At 38.6% G+C, this 19,316-nt stretch overlaps 4 protein-coding genes and 1 pseudogene across 5 annotated transcripts; 4 read left to right on the top strand and 1 right to left on the bottom strand.

Annotated features, from left to right (window-relative positions):
* Nucleotides 1–3,196: 3,196 nt before the first annotated feature.
* On the top strand, nt 3,197–5,193 carry LOC125191783 (uncharacterized). Its single transcript, XM_048089195.2, has 3 exons — nt 3,197–3,273; nt 3,732–4,088; nt 4,572–5,193. Exons 2-3 carry the CDS (start codon nt 3,732–3,734, stop codon nt 5,148–5,150), a joined length of 936 nt encoding a protein of 311 aa, XP_047945152.2. The 5' UTR covers nt 3,197–3,273; the 3' UTR covers nt 5,151–5,193.
* A 1,137-nt stretch (nt 5,194–6,330) lies between these two features.
* On the top strand, nt 6,331–8,854 carry LOC125196734 (putative polyol transporter 4). Its single transcript, XM_048095346.2, has 2 exons — nt 6,331–6,768; nt 7,249–8,854. Exons 1-2 carry the CDS (start codon nt 6,534–6,536, stop codon nt 8,613–8,615), a joined length of 1,602 nt encoding a protein of 533 aa, XP_047951303.1. The 5' UTR covers nt 6,331–6,533; the 3' UTR covers nt 8,616–8,854.
* Nucleotides 8,855–9,240: 386 nt separating this feature from the next.
* Nucleotides 9,241–11,878, top strand: LOC125194113 (G-type lectin S-receptor-like serine/threonine-protein kinase At4g27290; annotated as a pseudogene). The gene is made up of 7 exons (XR_016128901.1): nt 9,241–10,155; nt 10,198–10,373; nt 10,448–10,566; nt 10,642–10,868; nt 10,946–11,167; nt 11,244–11,394; nt 11,489–11,878. The product of XR_016128901.1 is annotated as a G-type lectin S-receptor-like serine/threonine-protein kinase At4g27290 (transcript).
* GCL2 (GCR2-like 2) lies at nt 11,779–14,982 on the bottom strand. Its single transcript, XM_048092152.2, has 7 exons — nt 14,914–14,982; nt 14,577–14,825; nt 13,663–13,841; nt 12,894–13,005; nt 12,692–12,808; nt 12,285–12,602; nt 11,779–12,222 (listed from the first exon to the last, which is right to left on the bottom strand). The coding sequence occupies exons 2-7, from the start codon at nt 14,781–14,783 to the stop codon at nt 11,884–11,886; spliced, it is 1,272 nt and encodes a 423-aa protein (XP_047948109.1). The 5' UTR covers nt 14,784–14,825; nt 14,914–14,982; the 3' UTR covers nt 11,779–11,883.
* Nucleotides 14,983–16,698: 1,716 nt separating this feature from the next.
* Nucleotides 16,699–18,321, top strand: LOC125196695 (clathrin light chain 2-like). The gene is made up of 3 exons (XM_048095305.2): nt 16,699–17,181; nt 17,538–17,691; nt 17,775–18,321. The coding sequence occupies exons 1-3, from the start codon at nt 16,850–16,852 to the stop codon at nt 18,198–18,200; spliced, it is 912 nt and encodes a 303-aa protein (XP_047951262.1). The 5' UTR covers nt 16,699–16,849; the 3' UTR covers nt 18,201–18,321.
* Nucleotides 18,322–19,316: the final 995 nt, after the last annotated feature.

The following is a 19,316-nucleotide window of genomic DNA, read 5'->3' as shown; positions in this document are numbered from 1 at the left end:
TCTGCTCCAATGTGAATCTATCGAAATCAGACAAAGGAGACTGGGTGCGCTGGAAAGAGTGAGAAGGGGTATCCAGATGCGGATGGTTGGTCGAGTCCATAGTGGGTCGATAATCCCCGAATGCCGATCGACCCAAATTCCTCTAATGCGAGGACTGACCCCGATATCGGGTTTGTTGCCACGACGGGGATGTCGGTGACCACGACTGGAATGGAGGGGGACGGGGACTCGATCCCCGGGGAGTGGGACTCGATACCCACAGCTGAGATGGCTGGAAAGAAGGATAGTATTCGTATCCCGATTCTTCAGTGCCGGGTGAATCTTCGTCTCTCCCGTGCATTTTGTATAAATTCTGTAGAGTGAAATTGGATGTGGAGTGAAAATGGGTGTGGAGTGAAAAACCCTAAAATGAAAATTGATGGGATATTTATAAAAATAAGCAAAAAAAAACAATTAAAAATTAGAAATTAAAAAAAATGGAAATCGGCGACCGCCGCGGCGGTTTCGCCGTGCAATAGATAGCCGCGGCGGCCGCCGCGTTTCTCTCTCCTGCGGCTCGTCCTCGGCGCATTCGGGGCGAAAGCCCTTCCGCCCCACAAAAGTTGTCCGCCTCCGGGGCGGCCTCTTCCGCCACAATACACAGCCGCGGCTTAGCCGCGATCGGGGCACCCGCCGCGACGCCCCTACTATGGATGCTCTAAGATTTTTTCACTGGATCTATGATAGGGACATGATATTCAATTTTATTCTATAAGAGAGCTGATATTCTCTTCGTATATTTATTTAGTTTATTTTATGTTTTAGTATTATTTAGTTGTTATGTTTTTATTTACTTTCCACTCTTCAATTTTCTGGTATTAACCCCGTGAGATGGATTTTTGATATTCAAGCATATTTTGACTATCATTTGTTCTCTGATTCCGATCGTCTGTTCTTTGTGAGGTTATTTTTTGACCATCCAGCATTCGTATGACTCCATAAGTATTGATGCTCGAGTCCTGATTGTTCATGGCAAGAATTCCCGGATGCTGTTTATCATAACTTTGTAGTTGACTCATCATCTTTTTTTGCAATAGTCTCGATGATAGAATCATATGTGACCTTCTTTTCAGCCATAGCCTCTTTTTTTGCTAAATATGTAACTGTCTCCATTATTTTGTTGAAAAGTTTATTAGTCCCAACGAAGTAAATGACCTCATTAAAGTTAATGATAAAACAACATCCAAAAATTCTTGCCACGAGCAATGAGCGTAGATACACGTGGAGCCATACAGATGCTGGACGGTCAAAAAATAACCTCACAAGAAAATAAACGAATCAGCATCAGATGATAATCAAAATATTCCTGAATATCCAAAATCCATCTCAGGGATTAACACCAGAAAACCGAGGAGGAGAGTTTGACAGCAAGACGAACATGGTGGGTAGAAAGTAAATCAATTGGAGGATGAGAACCTAACGAAAACACCAATTTGATAGGAATTAACGAGAGGTTAATTTATATGGAAGAAATTATTATTTGAGAAAATATTGATGAAGAGGAAAATAGCGTGACTTTGTAGAGAGAAAGACCCTAGTAGAGGTGATAGGGGGCGTTTCATGCCGAAAAAGAATGAGATTAATATTTTAATTCTTTTTAAATAAAAATAAAAGACTCCACACATATTTATAATATGTGGGATATAAAAAGATCTCTATAAATTAAGAAAGCAAATAAACTCCTAAAAAGTAAATCAAAACATAATAACTAAATAATAAAATATGTGGGAAAAAGATCTTATAAATTAGGAAAGCAAATAAAATCCTAAAAAGTAAATCAAAATATAATAACTAAATATTAAAATATAAATAAACTTAATAATTATATGGAGAGATTATCAGCTGCCTTCTGGAATAAAATAGAATATCAAGTCCCTATCAATATATCACGAATTACCTAAATATATACAACTATTATTATTCATCGTATTTCTCACAAATGACAAACCCACGTCATTTATGTGCTCTTACATCCTTTTTATTCAATATTTTTCTCATATACACATGCCGATCTATATTAATATTACAACTAATTATTCACAAAATAGTAAAATTTTACACAACACTAATTACTTATTATGCCAATTTGTTTCGACTAAATGTTGAGTATTATTACTCCTATTTCTGACATTAATGTTTTTTGCTTACAAATTAGTACACAATGTATATATATACCGTACTACTACCAATATCTCAGTTACTCCTATTTCAGCCTCGACGTCAAAATATGATTCCGCCACTGCATATCCATATCGTTTATGATGTAAATATTGATCCGTTGTTGGTGATTTTTCATTCTACTTGAAATTTTCATGTGCAAGTGACACGTAAGATTCTTGGTGAGAGTGGCATTTGAATTAGGTGTGAAGCTTTTGCAAGGGAGACGATGATGAGAATTACCGAGATGGAGATGAGAGTGGTTCCTATCATTCAAATTACTCCAATGTCGACGACGATTGCAGCAAGACTGATTCTTTGAATCCCACCTGCCCTCAAGGTTACAAGTAAAAGAAATTATCATACATTTTGCAATGACTAAATTTACAATTCACTTTTGTATAAAAGTATATTTAGGTTGGTATTGTTTGGAACTGATTGATGCACCATCCGATCATTTGTAAACAAATTATTCTTATTACATTAACTGATATAGAAAGTTAAGCACGGATATTGACTTAAATGAAGTTACTTCATTTGCACCTAATTTGCATATGCATGAATGTCCATTTGCCACAAGTAATTGGTAAATAAGAGTATAACTCATGATGTACTTTTTCCCATTCTTTTTGTCAATTCTTGTTTAGTCTCTTTCTCTAGTTTCTTTTCATAAACAATAGAATTTATGCTGATTTCACTTAGGCTGTGTTTGGGAGTATAGAATTGGGGCTATGGAATTGGAATTGGGGACTCTAATTCCAATTCTATTGTTTGGGGTTAAAAAATTATATAGAATTGGAATTGAATTATAATTCCAAATATTTCAATTCCATTCTTTCAATTCCATGATTTAACAAAAGAATTCGAATTCCAAATTTCAATTTCCGGGTCAGAACTTAAAAAGGCGCGGATCCTATTCGGGTCAAAATAGAAAAGCGGGTCATAGTTATTTTCTCCAATTCGTTCTGCTTCTTCTCTCCTCTCTCGCTCCTCTCTCGCGACGGTCTCTTTCTCCGCAGATTCGACGGTCTCTTTCTCTGCAGATTTACCTCTACCTCTGTTCAAACGATTATCAAGGTAATAATTCCCCATCTAAAATTCAAGTTTACTACCATCTTTTATGTTATGGCGTGTTTCTCTTGTTTTTGCATTTGAATTTGCAAAGTAGTTAAACTTCAAGTTTTTTAAAATCTGGCAAAAAAAATTCAGATCTCGATTGTATTTGTTAGCTAGGTTAATTGTGTTGAATTGGGTTTTTTCTTAGTCGACGTTTTTGGCTTTTGGATTTCTATCTAGGGTTATTTTTTTCTGATCTCAATTATAATTGTTAGCTAGGGTTAATATTTTCGTGTTTTTTAAAATCTGCCAAAGATTTGATTTGAGATTATTGCAGTAACACCCATTCTTCATCTTCGGCTTTTCTAATTCATCTTCTACTTAGTCTCACCAAAATCCCATTAATTTTCCATTTCGCCTCTTCTCCTAAACCCAAAGTATGCTTTCATATTGTTTTATTGCTTTCTTGTTTGTTGTAGATGACCGCTGAGCCACAAGCATTGAAAGAAAAATCAAAATATTTGACTTGGACTCCCGAGATGGATAAAATTCTTGGAGCCAGCTTTATAGAGCAAATTAATCAAGGAAACAAGCTTGATGGAAAATCGGCTTGGAAGTCTACCTCTTGGACAGCTGCCATAAATGCACTTCGGGTGAATCTAAACGTGAAGGTGGATAAGCCAAATATTCAAGCTCGTTTAAAGACTTGGGAGAAACACCACGATATCTTGCATCCATTGCTGATATCATGCAATTCTGGCAGTCCAATCACATGGGATTACACGATGGGTAGAATTTTGGTTCATGATGAAAATGTGTGGAACGAACGACTAAAGGTAAGTTCATTTCTGTATATTCTTGTCTTTGCGCTTGATAAGAGATTATTATCTTTAAGTTTTCAATTGATGATATTTAGTTTTTACTAAACTTTCTGAACTTAGTTTTTTACTTGCTGTTGTTATCTTTGCAAGTTTATATAATGACAATGATATAGTGTTTCTATGTCATTATTAAATTTCAAGAAATGGACTTTCTGATCTGTTCATTTCTCCTAGTGTTGTTAGTTGCTTTTAGTAGTATGATGAGAGGTTTAATATCTGTAACAGTGCAGAACTAGTTTGTTGCTCTACACTTATGTGATGTTGTTGAGAATAACTGATGGAGGTTAGATGAGAAAAAAATTGATTCATATACTTTTTTTCATCCATTGTTTAATTTATAGTAGTAAAATACACATGAAGTCGGTGAGACCTCGGAAATTTCTTGAACAATAAATTCAATTGAATGATTCGAATCTTGCATGCACTCTTGTTTTGTAGGCAAATCCAAAACTTGCACCTTATAGGAAACGAATTACTGTAGAGAATTGGCATGATATTTGCACTCTTTTCTCTCAAGATCGTGCTGATGGTCATGGTTCGAAAACATTTCAAGAAAATACTAATGAGGAGGTTGATATTGAGGTTGATTCTGCTGCCACTGGAGAATCACTCGATATGAGTGCTGAAGAAGCTAATGCTATGACAGATTTGGTGGCCCGAAAAAAACGAAAGGAGACAACATCTTCCTCAAATTCTCTAGGGTCAAAGAAGAAAGCGTCATCGACTAAGGTCATATCTGATTGTGTGCAACGAATGAGTACTGATTTTAGTGACTATCTAATGGTGGAAAAGAATAAGTATGAGCTTGTTGTGGAGCAGAAAAAACTTGATATAGAACAGAAAAAGCTTCTTATAGAAGAGAAAAAGCTTATTATAGAAAAGCAAAAAAAGATGAATCCCCAAGAAATATTAGCAGAGTTGAAGACGATTGATTTAGATGAGATGCAGTTGATCAAGGCTCTCGATTTGATGATGCACGATGGTATATTATTCGATACATTTGTGGGTAACCGGTAGAATTAAAGTACAAGTGGCTTAAAGCTCAACTTGATAAGTGACATTCAATTTGAACTTTATTTGAATTTGAATATGTTATATTTACTGGATACTTTGTTTATGAAGAATAGCACCTTTGAATGTATAGTTGAAACCTTAGTATCTGTTTTGATATTGGTCTTTTACCACTTGAGCAGGATGCAAATACTACTTTAAAATCTCATAAATAGAAGCAAGATCATGATTTTTATATTACTATATTTATGTATAATATCTTAGATTTCAAAATTTATCATTTTGCTTCTGTTAATGTATATAATGTCACGTACTGATTTTATTTATATATTAGCTTTAGAAGATAAGAAAAAAAGTTTATTTATTTATTTAATTTAAATGTATGATATTATAGTATATGGATCTAATTGAATGTGATAGTAATTATCAAAAGATAGTGAATGTTATTTTAATAATATTTATACTAATTCCAAATATATGTCAATTTTTAAGTAACCAAACAATGGATTTGGAATTATAATACAATTCTACATTAATTCTGTAATATTGCCAAATAATGGATTTAGAATTGAATTGGAATTCAATTCCACTCAATTCAATTCCATAGAATTGCAATTCCAATTCAATTCCAATTTTGTGTTCAAATGCACCCTTATTTTCTAAGTCAAGCATCAGTATAAATCAACATACCACAAATATTTCAGCACATTTTAATACTCCATAAAAGATCAAAAGAAGTCTAGAAGAACCAATGACTCAATTTTAGGCCAAGTTAGCACATTCTATATAAAAGGGTCAAAAAGAGTCTAAAAGAATCTGCCGAATCAATTTCAGATTTCAGATTGAGTTTGACTGCATAATATTGGCCCTAGAAGTTTTCAGGGAGTATGTATTTAGGACTGACCTAGCCTGGATTTAATTTTATGCAATAGTTCGAAGTTCGAACCGGATTGAAATGTTGTGAACATGAATCAATTCATTTCTGTTTGTTAAAGATCAATGCTTAGATGAGTAACCTATATAGCTCAAGGGAATAACGCAGTAAAAGAAATTTACCATGCGGGTAAACAGACACATCTATATCTATTGCTTGGAAAGGTCCATCAAACCTTAGACAAGTAAAAAGTCAAGAACGTGTGACGGCATTTACAAACCTTAATAAAATACATAAGAAAGAATTAAAAAATTTGGATTTTTGACATGAACCAAAAAGAAACTCCCACTTGTAAATTAGTAAAAGTCTTCATCACTCCCGATTTCAGATCTGGGAACCAAGTATAACTCCCAATTCCTCTCCCCCAACCCCTATCACCTGTCTGCAGTTTCAAGAATATAGCTGAAATTCTTGAAAAAGATCCCTTTTTTCGGTTGGAATCGGCAGTTCTGGAGATGGGCTTGCCTAAAATCCAAGAAAATGGGAATATGGAGGTGGGTTTGTCGTTGGGAGCCAACAACAAGTATAGAAGAATGGATGATGATTCTGAGTTGAGAAACGGTGATGATTTTGGTGAGGATTATGATGCTGCACAGCATCACCGACAGATGGAGAGAAGTAAAACTACTAGGAAATATGTGTTTGCTTGCTCTGTTTTTGCCTCTCTCAACAGCGTGCTTCTTGGTTATGGTGAGAGAAATCTTGATTCTTGATCCCACATTTGCTATTTGTCAGCTGTTTTTGCCTCTTTCTCTTCAACAAGGATGATTCTTGCAGTTTCCACTTATCTCTTATGGGTCAAAGTCAAAATTTGATCTTGATTTATTGATTCACGATCCCACAATTTTTTTTGGTATCAATAATTCTTTACTTATCTTTCTTCAAATGGATGATTATTGCAGGTTCCTGTGATGGGTCGAAATCAAAATTTGATCTTGATTTATTGATTCTTGATCCCACATTTTGTTTCATATGGTCAAAGTCAGTCTTTATGTTCTTGATTTCTGAATCTTGGTTTGATTTTTGTAGGTTGATGTTGTTTGAGTGTTAATAATGTGTTGTTATGAATGTGGATTTCTAACATTTGTGTGTCTAAAATTATGATGATAGTGTAAGAAAGCTGTTGTTTGATAGGTAAAAACTGAGATTAATTAAGCTTTTGATTTTCAGATGTGGGAGTAATGAGCGGAGCAATCCTCTTCATTCAAGAAGATTTGAAGATAACAGAGGTGCAGCAGGAGGTTCTCATCGGAATCCTTAGCGTCATGTCCCTTTTAGGCAGCCTAGGCGGCGGCCGGACCTCCGACGCCATTGGCAGGAAATGGACTATGGGACTGGCCGCCATAGTCTTCCAGCTCGGTGCGGTCGTGATGACCATCGCCCCGACGTTCCGAGTCCTGATGATTGGGAGGATCTTGAGCGGCATTGGGATCGGATTCGGGGTCATGATTGCGCCCGTCTACATCGCGGAGATATCCCCAACTGTTGCACGAGGCTCGCTCACCTCGTTCCCGGAGATCTTCATCAACTTAGGTATCCTCCTCGGATATGTCTCCAACTACGTGTTTTCCGGGCTTCCTGCTCATTCGAACTGGAGAGTGATGCTTGCTGTTGGGATTCTCCCATCAATCTTCATTGTGTTCGCGTTGTACATCATCCCCGAGTCGCCTAGATGGCTCGTGCTGCAGAATCGGGTGGATGAAGCGCGGTCCGTGCTTCTGAAGACGAACGAGCACGAAGCAGAGGTCGAAGAGAGGCTTGCCGAGATCCAGCTAGCTGCTGGACACGGGAGCAGCGGTGGGGGGCCCGAGCAGAAGGCCGTGTGGCGAGAGCTGCTCAGCCCGTCCCCTGCTCTTGCGAGGATGCTTATCGCAGGTTTCGGGATCCAGTCGTTCCAGCAGATCACCGGCATTGATGCCACTGTCTATTACAGTCCAAAGATCTTTCAGGCTGCCGGGATCGAGGATAAGTCGAATCTCCTCGCTGCGACCGTTGCAGTCGGAGTGACGAAGACTGCTTTCATACTCATAGCTATTGTGTTGATCGATAGGGTAGGGAGAAAGCCTCTGCTCTACGTGAGCACCATTGGCATGACCGTGTGTTTGTTTAGCGTCGGAGTAACGCTGTCGTTTTTCGGAAAAGGGTCATTTGCGGTGGCGCTGGCTATCCTAGGTGTCTGCGGCAACGTTGCCTTCTTCTCCGTCGGGATAGGCCCTGTTTGCTGGGTCCTCACGTCGGAGATCTTCCCGCTGCGAGTCCGTGCGCAGGCGTCGGCCCTCGGGGCAGTTGGGAACCGGCTCTGCAGCGGCTTCGTTGCCATGTCATTCCTCTCCGTGGCACACGCCATCACGTTCGGGGGGACGTTCTTCCTCTTCTCTGCGATCTCAGCGGTCTCTGTGGCGTTCGTGTACAAGTGCATACCGGAGACGAAGGGGAAGTCACTGGAGCAGATAGAGCTGCTGTTCGAGGACCGGTACGAGCTGCAGGAGAGCGAGGTTCAGCTCGGAGACGCTGAGCGTCTGGTGCAGAAGGAGTAAATGCATTTGCTGAAGACGGATGTTTGAAGACCCGCCAACACCGATCACGAGACTGACGGTGGTCAGATTGTTTAAGCATTCAGCTTGAAGGAATCAGCTGGTTTTGTAGGGAAATTGCAGATAACTGAACTGCGAGAGAGAAGCCTATTTGTATAGTTCATTCTTTGCATACGTCTCTTGAATGTACAAGTATTAGAATTTTTGTTTGTTACGCACATAATAATCTTGTTTATCATTTATCCTAGTTTCTATGTCTTGAATCTTGATTCTTTCCTGGTGCACACGAGTCAGCAACAAATTCAACATGCGCCAAAATAGTCTCTAATTCATTTTTCACGTAGATTAGAAAAAGTCTCATGGCCTTCATAAAAATGTAGTACTAGTACATGATTGTGCTATTTTCCTCCACAACTTATCTCACGAGGTAATCTCAGCTAAAAAGAAAGCAGGCTACATATCCGAAAATAATAAAGAAGTAATTTTGTGGAATAGAAGGAATAAAAATGTATCCTAATGTTAAAAAATAATGATCTATAAACTTATTTTGACTTTTCTTAGAGTCGATGCCATTGCCAGATAACGTCCATTTCTTTGGATTCCCAAATTTTATAATTGATATTTATTTTCGTAGGGACACGATGCATCCGTGGTGTTACAAAACTCTGATGTGTTCACTCTTTACGCACCATTACTTTTTTTCGGACGAAGACATTTCGAAAGTTCCATCTTTAGTGTTTTTCTACCTAATCCCAGATTTTTGCCGTTATATGTTAGGACTCGCATCAGGAAATCAAAGGTGCCACTATGTCTAACTTCCTCTTAGCCATTGCCTTTTGTGGACTAGTTTGCTTCTCTGCTGGACAAGATGCACTTCCAGCCAACGGGACCTTATCTCACAGAACCACGATTTCGAGCTCGGCTTCTTCTCCCCCGGCTCGTCCAAGAACAGGTTCGTGGGGATTTGGTACAAGAGGAAACCGGACGTCGTTGTTTGGGTTGCAAACTGGAGCTATCCCATCGTAGATTCACAAGGAGTGGTGTTACGAATAGGAAGATATGGTGCATTAGTCACAAGCAGAGATGAAAGCATACTTTGGTCGACGAATTCGTCAAGAGTGGCTGCATCAAATCCGATCTTACAGCTCCTGGACACCGGAAACCTCGTTCTTGCAGTAGACATAACGGAGGAAAACTACATATGGCAGAGTTTTGATTACCCGAGGGACACAAGATTGCCGGGGATGTTCATGGTGCACAGCCCAGCGGGGGAGGATAAGTATTTGACTTCGTGGACGAGCTCCGACGATCCTTCACCGGGAGATTTCACCTACAGGATAGAAAACAAAGGGTTACCTCTGATGGTGATTAGAAGGGGGAATGTGAAAATTTACCGGAGCGGCATGTGGAACGGGGTTTACATCAACGTCCCGACCTTCTACAACACCGTTTTCAAGGGCAAGATTGTCACAGACAAGGGCAGAACAACGTATATCGATCCTTATAACAGAATATCTACATTCGCCTGCCGGTTTCTGAACTAGGTAACTCCATTTTTTCCCAGCAATTCAAGAATTCGCCTTAGCCTCTACATATCCCGATTCATAACTTCTATTTCCCCCTCTATAGAATCAATCCGTAAGTCAGACAACAAGAAGAGGAGGCATGCAAAGTTAATAGCAGTATCGGTTGCTGTGGGAATTCTGATATCTATCTTATCCTGTGGAGCTATAGTTATAGTGAGACGACGGAGGAGAAGAGGTAAAAGCATAACATTCACACCAGCATTCTTAATAGTCAAAGGCACTGAATTCGTCTTTTATGAAAAACTGTAGGAAGAAAATATGAGGATTTAGAGTTACCTCTATTCAGTTTCGCGACAATAGCTGCTGCAACAGACAACTTCTCCGAGGAAAGCATGATTGGAGAAGGAGGTTTTGGCCCTGTTTGCAAGGTAAAGATTCATGCTAGATTTCTAAAAACGTTTGCATAATACGTTCTAAATGCAATTATAATATGCAATAAGCAGGGAAAATTATCAGCGGGCGAAGAAATAGCAGTCAAGAGGCTGTCGGGAACGTCAAGACAAGGTCTTGAAGAGTTCAAGAACGAGGTTATTCTGTTTGCTAAACTACAGCATACCAACCTAGTCAGACTTTTGGGATGTTGCATTAAAGGAGACGAAAGGATGCTGATCTACGAGTACCTGCGGAATAGAAGCCTCGATTATCTCCTTTTCGGTATGGCCCAAGAATTGTATTCATTTTCTATCTCTGTTCAAAGAAACTGAAGTAAACTCATGTTGATATCTTGTCCAGATCATAGCAGGAAAGAGAGCTCACGTGGCCTAATTGGTACAACATTATTCTGGGAATCGCGCGCGGACTACTCTATCTCCACCGCGATTCCAGATTAAAGATAATCCACAGAGATCTCAATACGAGCAATGTTTTACTGGACGAAAATCTGAATCCGAAGATTTCAGATTTTGGCCTAGCAAGGACTTTTAGAAGCGACCATTTTATGGCCAGAACTAGAAGAGTTGTCGGGACATAGTAAGCTTTCTTATCATTCTATTCATGAAATTGCGAAATCAATTATCTCATTTCCCAACACGACAACTTTGTTTAGTGGCTACATGGCACCAGAATATGCAATTGACGGGCAATTTTCAGTGAAGTCGGACGTCTATAGCTTTGGAGTCATGATACTGGAGATAGTTGGGGGTAAAAAGAATAGAGGATTTAACCATCACGTCCATGATCATAGTCTTTTGGGACATGTAAGAGGAAAACAATAAGAAATCATTCTCTTGCCATAAATAACATACAAATCTTTTCTTAAAAAAAAATTACAAGCGAATAGCATTTTTGTAGGCATGGTTGCTGTGGAAAGATTGCAAAGTGCTAGAATTGATGGATGAAAGTTTGATTGATACCTTTGTTGAACCTCAAGTGAAGCGGTGCATACAAGTGGGCTTACTTTGCGTCCAGAAGCTCGCGGAAGACCGACCAGCCATAACGTCCGTGGTCTTCATGTTAGGATGCGAGGAAGCAGCTATTTCCGACCCCAACAAACCTGGTTTTTTCACAGAAAGGAGTTCCAACGACGTTGAAAACCAAATATCACGCAAAAATGAATCACTCAGAGCAACAATAACAATTAGTGAATTGGAAGGCAGATAGATATAGATTAGAAAGTGCTGAAATAGTATTAATTTATACAAAGCATCCATAAACATGTAATCGAGACGTTTTATTAACAGATATCATCAAAGTTCATAGGCTGGAAATCTAGCATTCTTAGGCTGAACCATATCCAAGAAGAGATGAGCCATTCCACCAACGCCTTCGAACAGTGAAAAGGGATTATCTCCTCCATGCATCTCACCCATCGACATGAGAATGTGGGCTCTGTCAAGCAAGAAGCAGGCAAAAGCTTTGGCTCGGTATAGATACTCGACAATCCCAGTGAGGCGATAGAGGGCAAGGAACGCATAAGCGTTCCCGCTGATGCCATGACAAATCCCAAGCCGTTTCAGCAGGCCGCGGTTCCAAACCACTTCTGCTGCATCCATGGCAGCTTTTAAAAACTCCCTCTCCCCAAACACCTGTATATGACCAAATCATTTATACATTATCAACAGAAAAATTGAATGAAATATTGAATCACCTCAGCAGCTTTGACGAGCGTAAGGGTGACCCCAGGAGCTCCATGACACCAGTGTACTAGAGCGTCATGTTTCTTATCTTCTTCGCCAGCAGGGTAGTTCCCACTTGGGAGCCGATGGCTGATCATGTACTTGAGAGTTCCTTTGACATCTTCGAGCTCGTCCGATGTTAGTTCGAATTCCATCAGAACATGTATGATTCCAGCCAAGCCATGAGCCGCACCCCAATACCTTTCACCGTGCCATTCGAACATCAATGGGCACCTTCCCTGTTTTCCTAGTTTCCTTCCATTCCTGATGATCTCTTTCACAATATCACCCTGCCATCATCATCCAAATCGTCTCTTTGAAAAAAATAGCATTTTTCTTGAATAGAACACAAAATGAAGGTTTTAACGCGTGGACCTACCATGTAGGTTGCCGGAATAGTATCCTTGCCGCAATGCTTATTCATAAATAAACAAGTCCACAAATACCCAGCTCTACCATACAACAACTCGTCCTGGAGATCTTTCGACAGCTTTATCTGTTTTTGCACAATGAAATTCTCACTTAACTGGTGCAGTTATAACAACTAAAGATCTAAAAACATCCGCCAAGGAAATTTTCACCTCTTTGAATTGGGAGAGATAGTAATCGAACAACTTGCAATTGTCGACATGCTTTGCAGCCACGGCTCCCAAAGCACATACTCCGGCTCTCCCACATAAAAAGGTTACATCCCTGACTCCATTCATACCTAATGATTATGGTGTTGCACAAACTACAACTTCATGTTCGACGAACCAATTGTGTAGTCTTGAGCTAATTTGGGATAGATACAAACACTAAAGAGAGCACGGAATAATGTACAATGTCCCAACACTGATCCCATCATTTTCTATTGATTAAGCATTCATGGAACGAGTGCATCCAGTAGCAACTATGTATCAAATTTTGTGCTACTCCTATATTGTGTCCATGACTTATGTTTTCTCTTTAAAAAACCCCCAACTTCGCAAAACGTTTAACTTATGTCCCGCTTGACATGATCTGACTATGGCTATGATACATTGACTCAGCTCGGTGGATACTTATATGTATTACAGTTTAATTGGGGCGGATTTTTGGGGGTTAATCATGTTAACTTATTTATTATCCACCTAAGAATCCGGCAAGCTAACTCAGCGATCGCCACTGGATTATGTATGTCAAGCAAACCTAAGTTTGAGACATTTTTCTGAAATTCATTAAAAATTTAGAGAAACTAAACGTGGATAACCCTAATCTTCCTAATGATTAACTTAGAGTCTTTGACAATCAGCACAACGAAGTATTACTTGTGGACAAAACATAAATAACTTATGAACTTAATAAGCATAAATGAGATTAAGGTACAACCTGGATTGAGTTGAAGCAGAATCGCAGGCCTTGACAATCTCTAAGCATAGACTCAAATCATACTTGTTACCAGTCACTTGGAAAGATTTGAAGAGCAAATAAGCAGTTCCCAATGTGCCGGCATAGAGAGAGTAGTCTTTCACAATTCTCCCGCTCAGCCCCCACGTCTCCACCACAATCTGTGGATATAAAACCACTTCATATAACTCTAAGCAACATCACATTGAAACAATCCTGACACTACAAGCTACTTCATTAGATGTCAAAAACGAGGGGTAACACTACCTACCACCAGTTTGCTAGTACTATGTGTTAAAGCAAGTAAAAAAGAAATGAAATTCAAGTTGCAGCACTCTATTTACACGAAAATTGAAGCGTGTAATTTGGATCAGCAGCATAACACCATACTAGCAGCCTATATCAATCTATACATGAGTTGTACTAAAGTCTATATCAATCCATAAAGGAGTACTCCATAATTTATGACCTAAACTGTAAAGCTTGTTTAATTCATAAACCCCAAGTTCAATTTTTTAGAAAAAGCTCATGACTGTTTAATCATGCCTCAATTTATTTTTCAAATGGTTCATAATTATTTAAATATGCCCCGATCGCTTGTAGATTCATTTTTTCAACATTCCAGCTTGATAAACATGTTTTACCAGCTTGACGTAAGCCATTATTAGACAATTATAGAAGGCCGGTGGGTTTATTTAGAAAAGAAATTGAAAATCAAAGGAGCGCTTAATTAAAACCTTAACATTTTCCTCTGAGGAATTTCATCAAACAGGTTGTGGGATTTTGGCAGTCTGATTATTAGTATTTCGAAGAATGAGCAAATCAAGTTTAAGCATAATTGAGAGAGTTAAAAGTGAAGGAAAAGAAAAGGAGGGTGGAAGCAATGGGGATAGTACAGTTTGTTTGAGGTCGAGGGCTGCACGCTGTAGCTGTGGAGAGAGAGAGGAGTATGGCAGTGAGAGAAGCCTCAGGAACGAGTCGCGAGTGCCCTGCGGGTGAATTTGAACCCTCTGGCGATTTTCGGTGGGTTCCTCCTCTTCGATGATGTTGGGGTTTTCTTGCAGGAAGTCGGGCATCTCATTCGGGAAGAAGCGGTCCGCCATTGTTTGTGTTTGTGTTTGAATACGGAAATGGGGTTGACTTACCTGAAAGTGAAAACAGCAGTCAAGGAAGAAGAGGTGGAATGGAAGTGGAACACGTTGACAAGCTTCACAAACGTGGCGTTCAAGTCACCTGTTTCGGAATTGATACATCACACTCATCCACCTAGTGCAGCGCTCTTGTCCCACCTTTACCTTCAAAAAAAAATATACTGTTTCAAAAAAAGTACTACTATAGAGAACTAAATACTAATACTACCTCCGTCCATCAAAATTTGTCCCATTTTTCCATTTTCGTCCGTCCTTTAAAATTTGTCCCATTTCATTTTTATCATTTTTAATAGTGGACCTCATATTCCACTAACTCATTCTTACTCACATTTTATTATAAAATTAATATGTAAAAGTACATAATCCACTAACTTTTTCAACTCACTTTCCATTATATTTCTTAAAACTCGTGTCGGATCAAAATGAGACAAATTTTGGTGGACAGAGGTAGTAACAAACTCCAAGGAAAAAAATATATAGAAATATAAATTGTTTTTTAATATAAAAAATAATGCATATAAGATTTTACTTTCAATTGATGGAAAGATAAAAATACATTTTTTACAACAGGAAAGGATATAATTTCTTCTCAAATAAATACTGCAGTTATAAGACTTTACTTCTACTTTCGAAGATGTTCTTAGTTATATCATCATTGTCATCATTGTAATAGAAATAAAATTAAAAAATTACAAATCTTAAAAGCAAAAACACCAAAAATCCGAGCATGCAAAAGAACCCCATCAACGACTCATTGGGTAATACTTTTTCGGTCCGGCTTCGGTCATTGGCTTTTTTGCCCCTTTCTCGGCTTCAAACGAACTGTCATTCAACCCCATGAATAGATTTGGCGAAACAACATTTGGGTCGACTTCCAAATTCGCCAATGCCTACCAAGTGCCAACCTTATGTTGGACAAATTAGTGTTGTGAATCGTAGTGGCTGAAAAGCTCATTGAATCGACGTTCATTAAATGAATTCGAAAATATAGAGAGTAAATGAGGAATGAAATAAAAAGTGGAGCGGCACGACTTCTCGCTTGCAATGGGTGGCAAGAAACACCCACACCGCACTACCCTAAGCGCCCCCCTTGGCCCGCCCGGTGTGGGTTGCATCTGGAATTTTTTTCTATTGTGAATGCATTAATCCAATATTCTATAAATTATTAAAAACAAATGCATTGAAAAAAAAAATGAATTTAAGATGAATAGTAAAAATTGTAGAACTATTAAAATCTACAATAGTTAGAGCTATCAGTTTAACATAAAATAAAGACTACCCTATCTTTCACTTTCTAAACATTAGTTAAGCCATTAAATTTTTTTTTTTAAGAAATTGATACTCGACATACTCCACTATCTAACTAGCTAAATGAATAAACAATAAAATAAGCTAGCAAATATTAAGAGTGTTAATATTATAAAAAAAATAATAAACGTTCAAAAAAATAGTACTCCCACTTAAGATATAATAGTACTATATAGTAACACAATTCCATTAGGAAGATGTTTTTTTTAATGAAAAATAAATTTTAAAGATCCCGCCTAAGATATAATAGTACTATATAGTAACACAATGAAGATGTTTTTTTTAATGAAAAATAAATTTTAAAGATCCCGCCGCATATGACTTGAACCCGAAATCTTTAACCTTGAGAAATTACTTTTCTATTGATTGGCTTAACTCATAAACACCCATTCGTAAGATGGATTCATTCTAATCAATTTGGACAAGCTATACACGTCATATATTGGATATGCGAGAGGTGTGACAAGTGTTTTAAATATAGTCATCTATTTAATTGTTCAATATGACAAATATTCCTCTAAAAATGTCGAAGATATATTCCCAAATATATTTTGAAAATATGTTGAGCTATTGAATTGTTCAAGATGGCACATATTCCTCTAAAAATGTCCAATCCAATGCCACAAAAGAAAATCCAGAGTTAGAAATAGCTTAAATGCACCGCTTTCTTCTCCAAATCTCATCACACACATAGATTAGGTTTCGGAAAAATGGAAGGATTCGACGAAGATGTCTACGTCGGAAACAACGGCGGCGCCGGGGACGACAACGCCATGCACTACGGCTACGAAGGCGGCGCCCCGCCACCTACACCGCCGCCGATGGACGGATTGTCCGGGAACGACAACGACGGCACGGAGGGCTACGGCTTTGGCGGCGCACCACCGACTCCGCCGCCGATTGAGGGGTACGGCCAGGAGAAACCGTACAACCTCTCTGCCGACGATGACGGCATCTTTGCGGAGGCGGACGCCGGCGGCCCGCTGCTGCCGGATCCCAGCCAGATGCGCGAGGAGGGATCCGCCTTTCGCGAGTGGCGCCGGTCAGCTAATTAATTTAATACTATTTGTTTTTATTATTATTAAAAGAAACGTTTTACCCGCTGAAATCACATATCAGCTAATTAATTAATTTATTAATCTCAATTGATTTATATAACCATTTAATTCATAGGAAAATGAAACTAAATTCAAAGTTTGTGAGTGTGTTAAATTTAATTTCAAGTGTTAATTAGTGATTTATTTATATTATTGATTTTACTAATTCAAGCAATTGTATAGTAGTAATATGCATGCATGTTGATCTTGGCACTGAATAAAATCATTCCCTAGTTTGATTCATCGTCTAAAATTCATGAATTTAAGCCTGTACTATTGTTTTATTTATACATGTAAATAGTCAAAATATGATTTATTTGGAAGAGAAAGAGAAGAAGGAAAAGGAGATGAGGAATCAGATCATTGCCGAAGCTGATGAATGGAAACGTAAATTCTACGAGAAGAGGGATCAGACGTGCGAGACCAACAAGACTCACAACAGAGAAAGAGAGAAAGTAAACATTCATTTTTTTTTAATAAAAAGGATCCTGACTTATTAATTGAAGGAAAAACGTGTTAACTAAGCGTTAATTTGCAGCTATACTATGCACAACAAGAGAAATTTCACAAAGAAGCAGACAACCAGTTCTGGAAAGCGATAGCGGATATCATACCCCGCGAAGTCCCCAACTTCGAGAAGAGGCGGGGAAAGAAAGACGACGAGAAGAAACCTTCAGTTTTCGTCGTCCAGGGGCCGAAGCCTGGGAAGCCAACTGACATGGCGAGGATGCGTCAGATCCTCGCCAAGCTCAAGACGAACCCTCCGCTTCACATGAGGCCGCCTCCCCCCAAGGAGGAGGGCAAGGATGGGAAGTCGGAGGCTAAGAATAGTGGGAATGAGAAGAAAGACGGGGCAGCAGATGAGGCCGCCTCGTCTGCTGCCAAAGCTGCAGCAGCAGATGGATCGCCGACCGGCGGAACATCTGCTACTGATGGAGGCAATGAGAATGTGAAGAAGAAGTGACCGATTGATTAAAGGTGTTGATTCTTTGATTTTTTTTTTATTTAGTGTGTGTGACCATTTATACATGAACCATTTTAGTTTCTAGTGTTACATATAATAAGAGTGGATACTACTTGATTTATTAAGGGTTAACCTTTTTGAGGAATTTTGCAATAATGCTTCTATGGCTGAGTAAAGCATTTTTGGGAGGATAAATCAAAATTCACTAATAGTTCGTGTTAGTATTTCATAATTGGTTATATTTTTTTTTATGTATTACTCCCTACGTCTCCGATTAAAAGTCACACTTTGATCGGATACGAGTTTTAAGAACTGTAAAGAAAAGTTGGTTGAAAAAGTTAATGGAATGTGAGATCCATATTTTTATACTATTAGTTTTATAATAAAATGTGAATGCATTGAGTTAATAAAATGTGAGACCTATTTACTATTTATGGTAAAAATAAAATGTGGCTCTTAATTAGGGACAGACCGAAATAGAAAAGTGTGACTCTTAATCGGGGACAAAGGAAGTATATGAGAACATTATTTTTGTAGTGATTCAAAAGTATTCCACTACAAAAATAGGAGTAATTTTTCATGTCTTCTGCAATAATGTATGGTAGTACTAATATTTAATTGGTGCCGAATTGGTATCACACCAATTGGATCTCGTGGAATGACTAAAAGCACATATTGGTGTGATATTGCCTAAAAGTCAACATTTTAGGTAAATTTATTTTACTTGCATATAGTAATATTTACCAACACGTATGATTGAAATCGACATGACTTGCTCTTACATTATTAACGCTCAAGCAAACTGTTAGAAATGAGCCACTCACCCCTTAAAAGGCCTCATAAGGGGGAGGGTTATCCACACTTATATAGATTAGATTGGATCATCACCAAGTCGATGTGGGACAGAATTGAGAGAATTTAACAGATAACCCTCCCCCTTATGAGGCCTTTTAAGGGGTGAGTGGCCCATTTCTAATATGGTATCAGAGCGGGCCCAAGTCGATGATGGTTTATCTCTTTATCTCTTCTCTTGCCTACCCATATGATGGATAACCCTCCCCCTTATGAGGCCTTTTAAGGGGTGAGTGGCCCATTTCTAATACAAACCAAACAAAA

The sequence above is a fragment of the Salvia hispanica genome, chromosome 4, assembly GCF_029641045.1.
Source record: "Salvia hispanica isolate PSC_SH4W2 chromosome 4, Shi_PSC_v1, whole genome shotgun sequence".
NCBI classification, from domain to species: Eukaryota; Viridiplantae; Streptophyta; class Magnoliopsida; order Lamiales; family Lamiaceae; genus Salvia; species Salvia hispanica.
The sequence above is the reverse complement of the archived record's forward strand: the minus strand, read 5'-3'. Positions and strand labels throughout refer to the sequence as shown.

Coding starts and splice junctions, on each gene's coding strand:
- LOC125191783 (XM_048089195.2), top strand. CDS start 3,732: ATGACCGCTGAGCCACAAGCATTGAAAGAAAAATCAAAATATTTGACT. Junction 4,089..4,571: donor TGTGGAACGAACGACTAAAG/GTAAGTTCATTT, acceptor CTTGTTTTGTAG/GCAAATCCAAAACTTGCACC.
- LOC125196734 (XM_048095346.2), top strand. CDS start 6,534: ATGGGCTTGCCTAAAATCCAAGAAAATGGGAATATGGAGGTGGGTTTG. Junction 6,769..7,248: donor CAGCGTGCTTCTTGGTTATG/GTGAGAGAAATC, acceptor TTTGATTTTCAG/ATGTGGGAGTAATGAGCGGA.
- GCL2 (XM_048092152.2), bottom strand. CDS start 14,783: ATGGCGGACCGCTTCTTCCCGAATGAGATGCCCGACTTCCTGCAAGAA. Junction 13,842..14,576: donor CCCTCGACCTCAAACAAACT/GTACTATCCCCA, acceptor TTATATCCACAG/ATTGTGGTGGAGACGTGGGG. Junction 12,809..12,893: donor ATCTCTCCCAATTCAAAGAG/GTGAAAATTTCC, acceptor GTGCAAAAACAG/ATAAAGCTGTCGAAAGATCT.
- LOC125196695 (XM_048095305.2), top strand. CDS start 16,850: ATGGAAGGATTCGACGAAGATGTCTACGTCGGAAACAACGGCGGCGCC. Junction 17,182..17,537: donor GCCTTTCGCGAGTGGCGCCG/GTCAGCTAATTA, acceptor ACATGTAAATAG/TCAAAATATGATTTATTTGG. Junction 17,692..17,774: donor ACAACAGAGAAAGAGAGAAA/GTAAACATTCAT, acceptor GTTAATTTGCAG/CTATACTATGCACAACAAGA.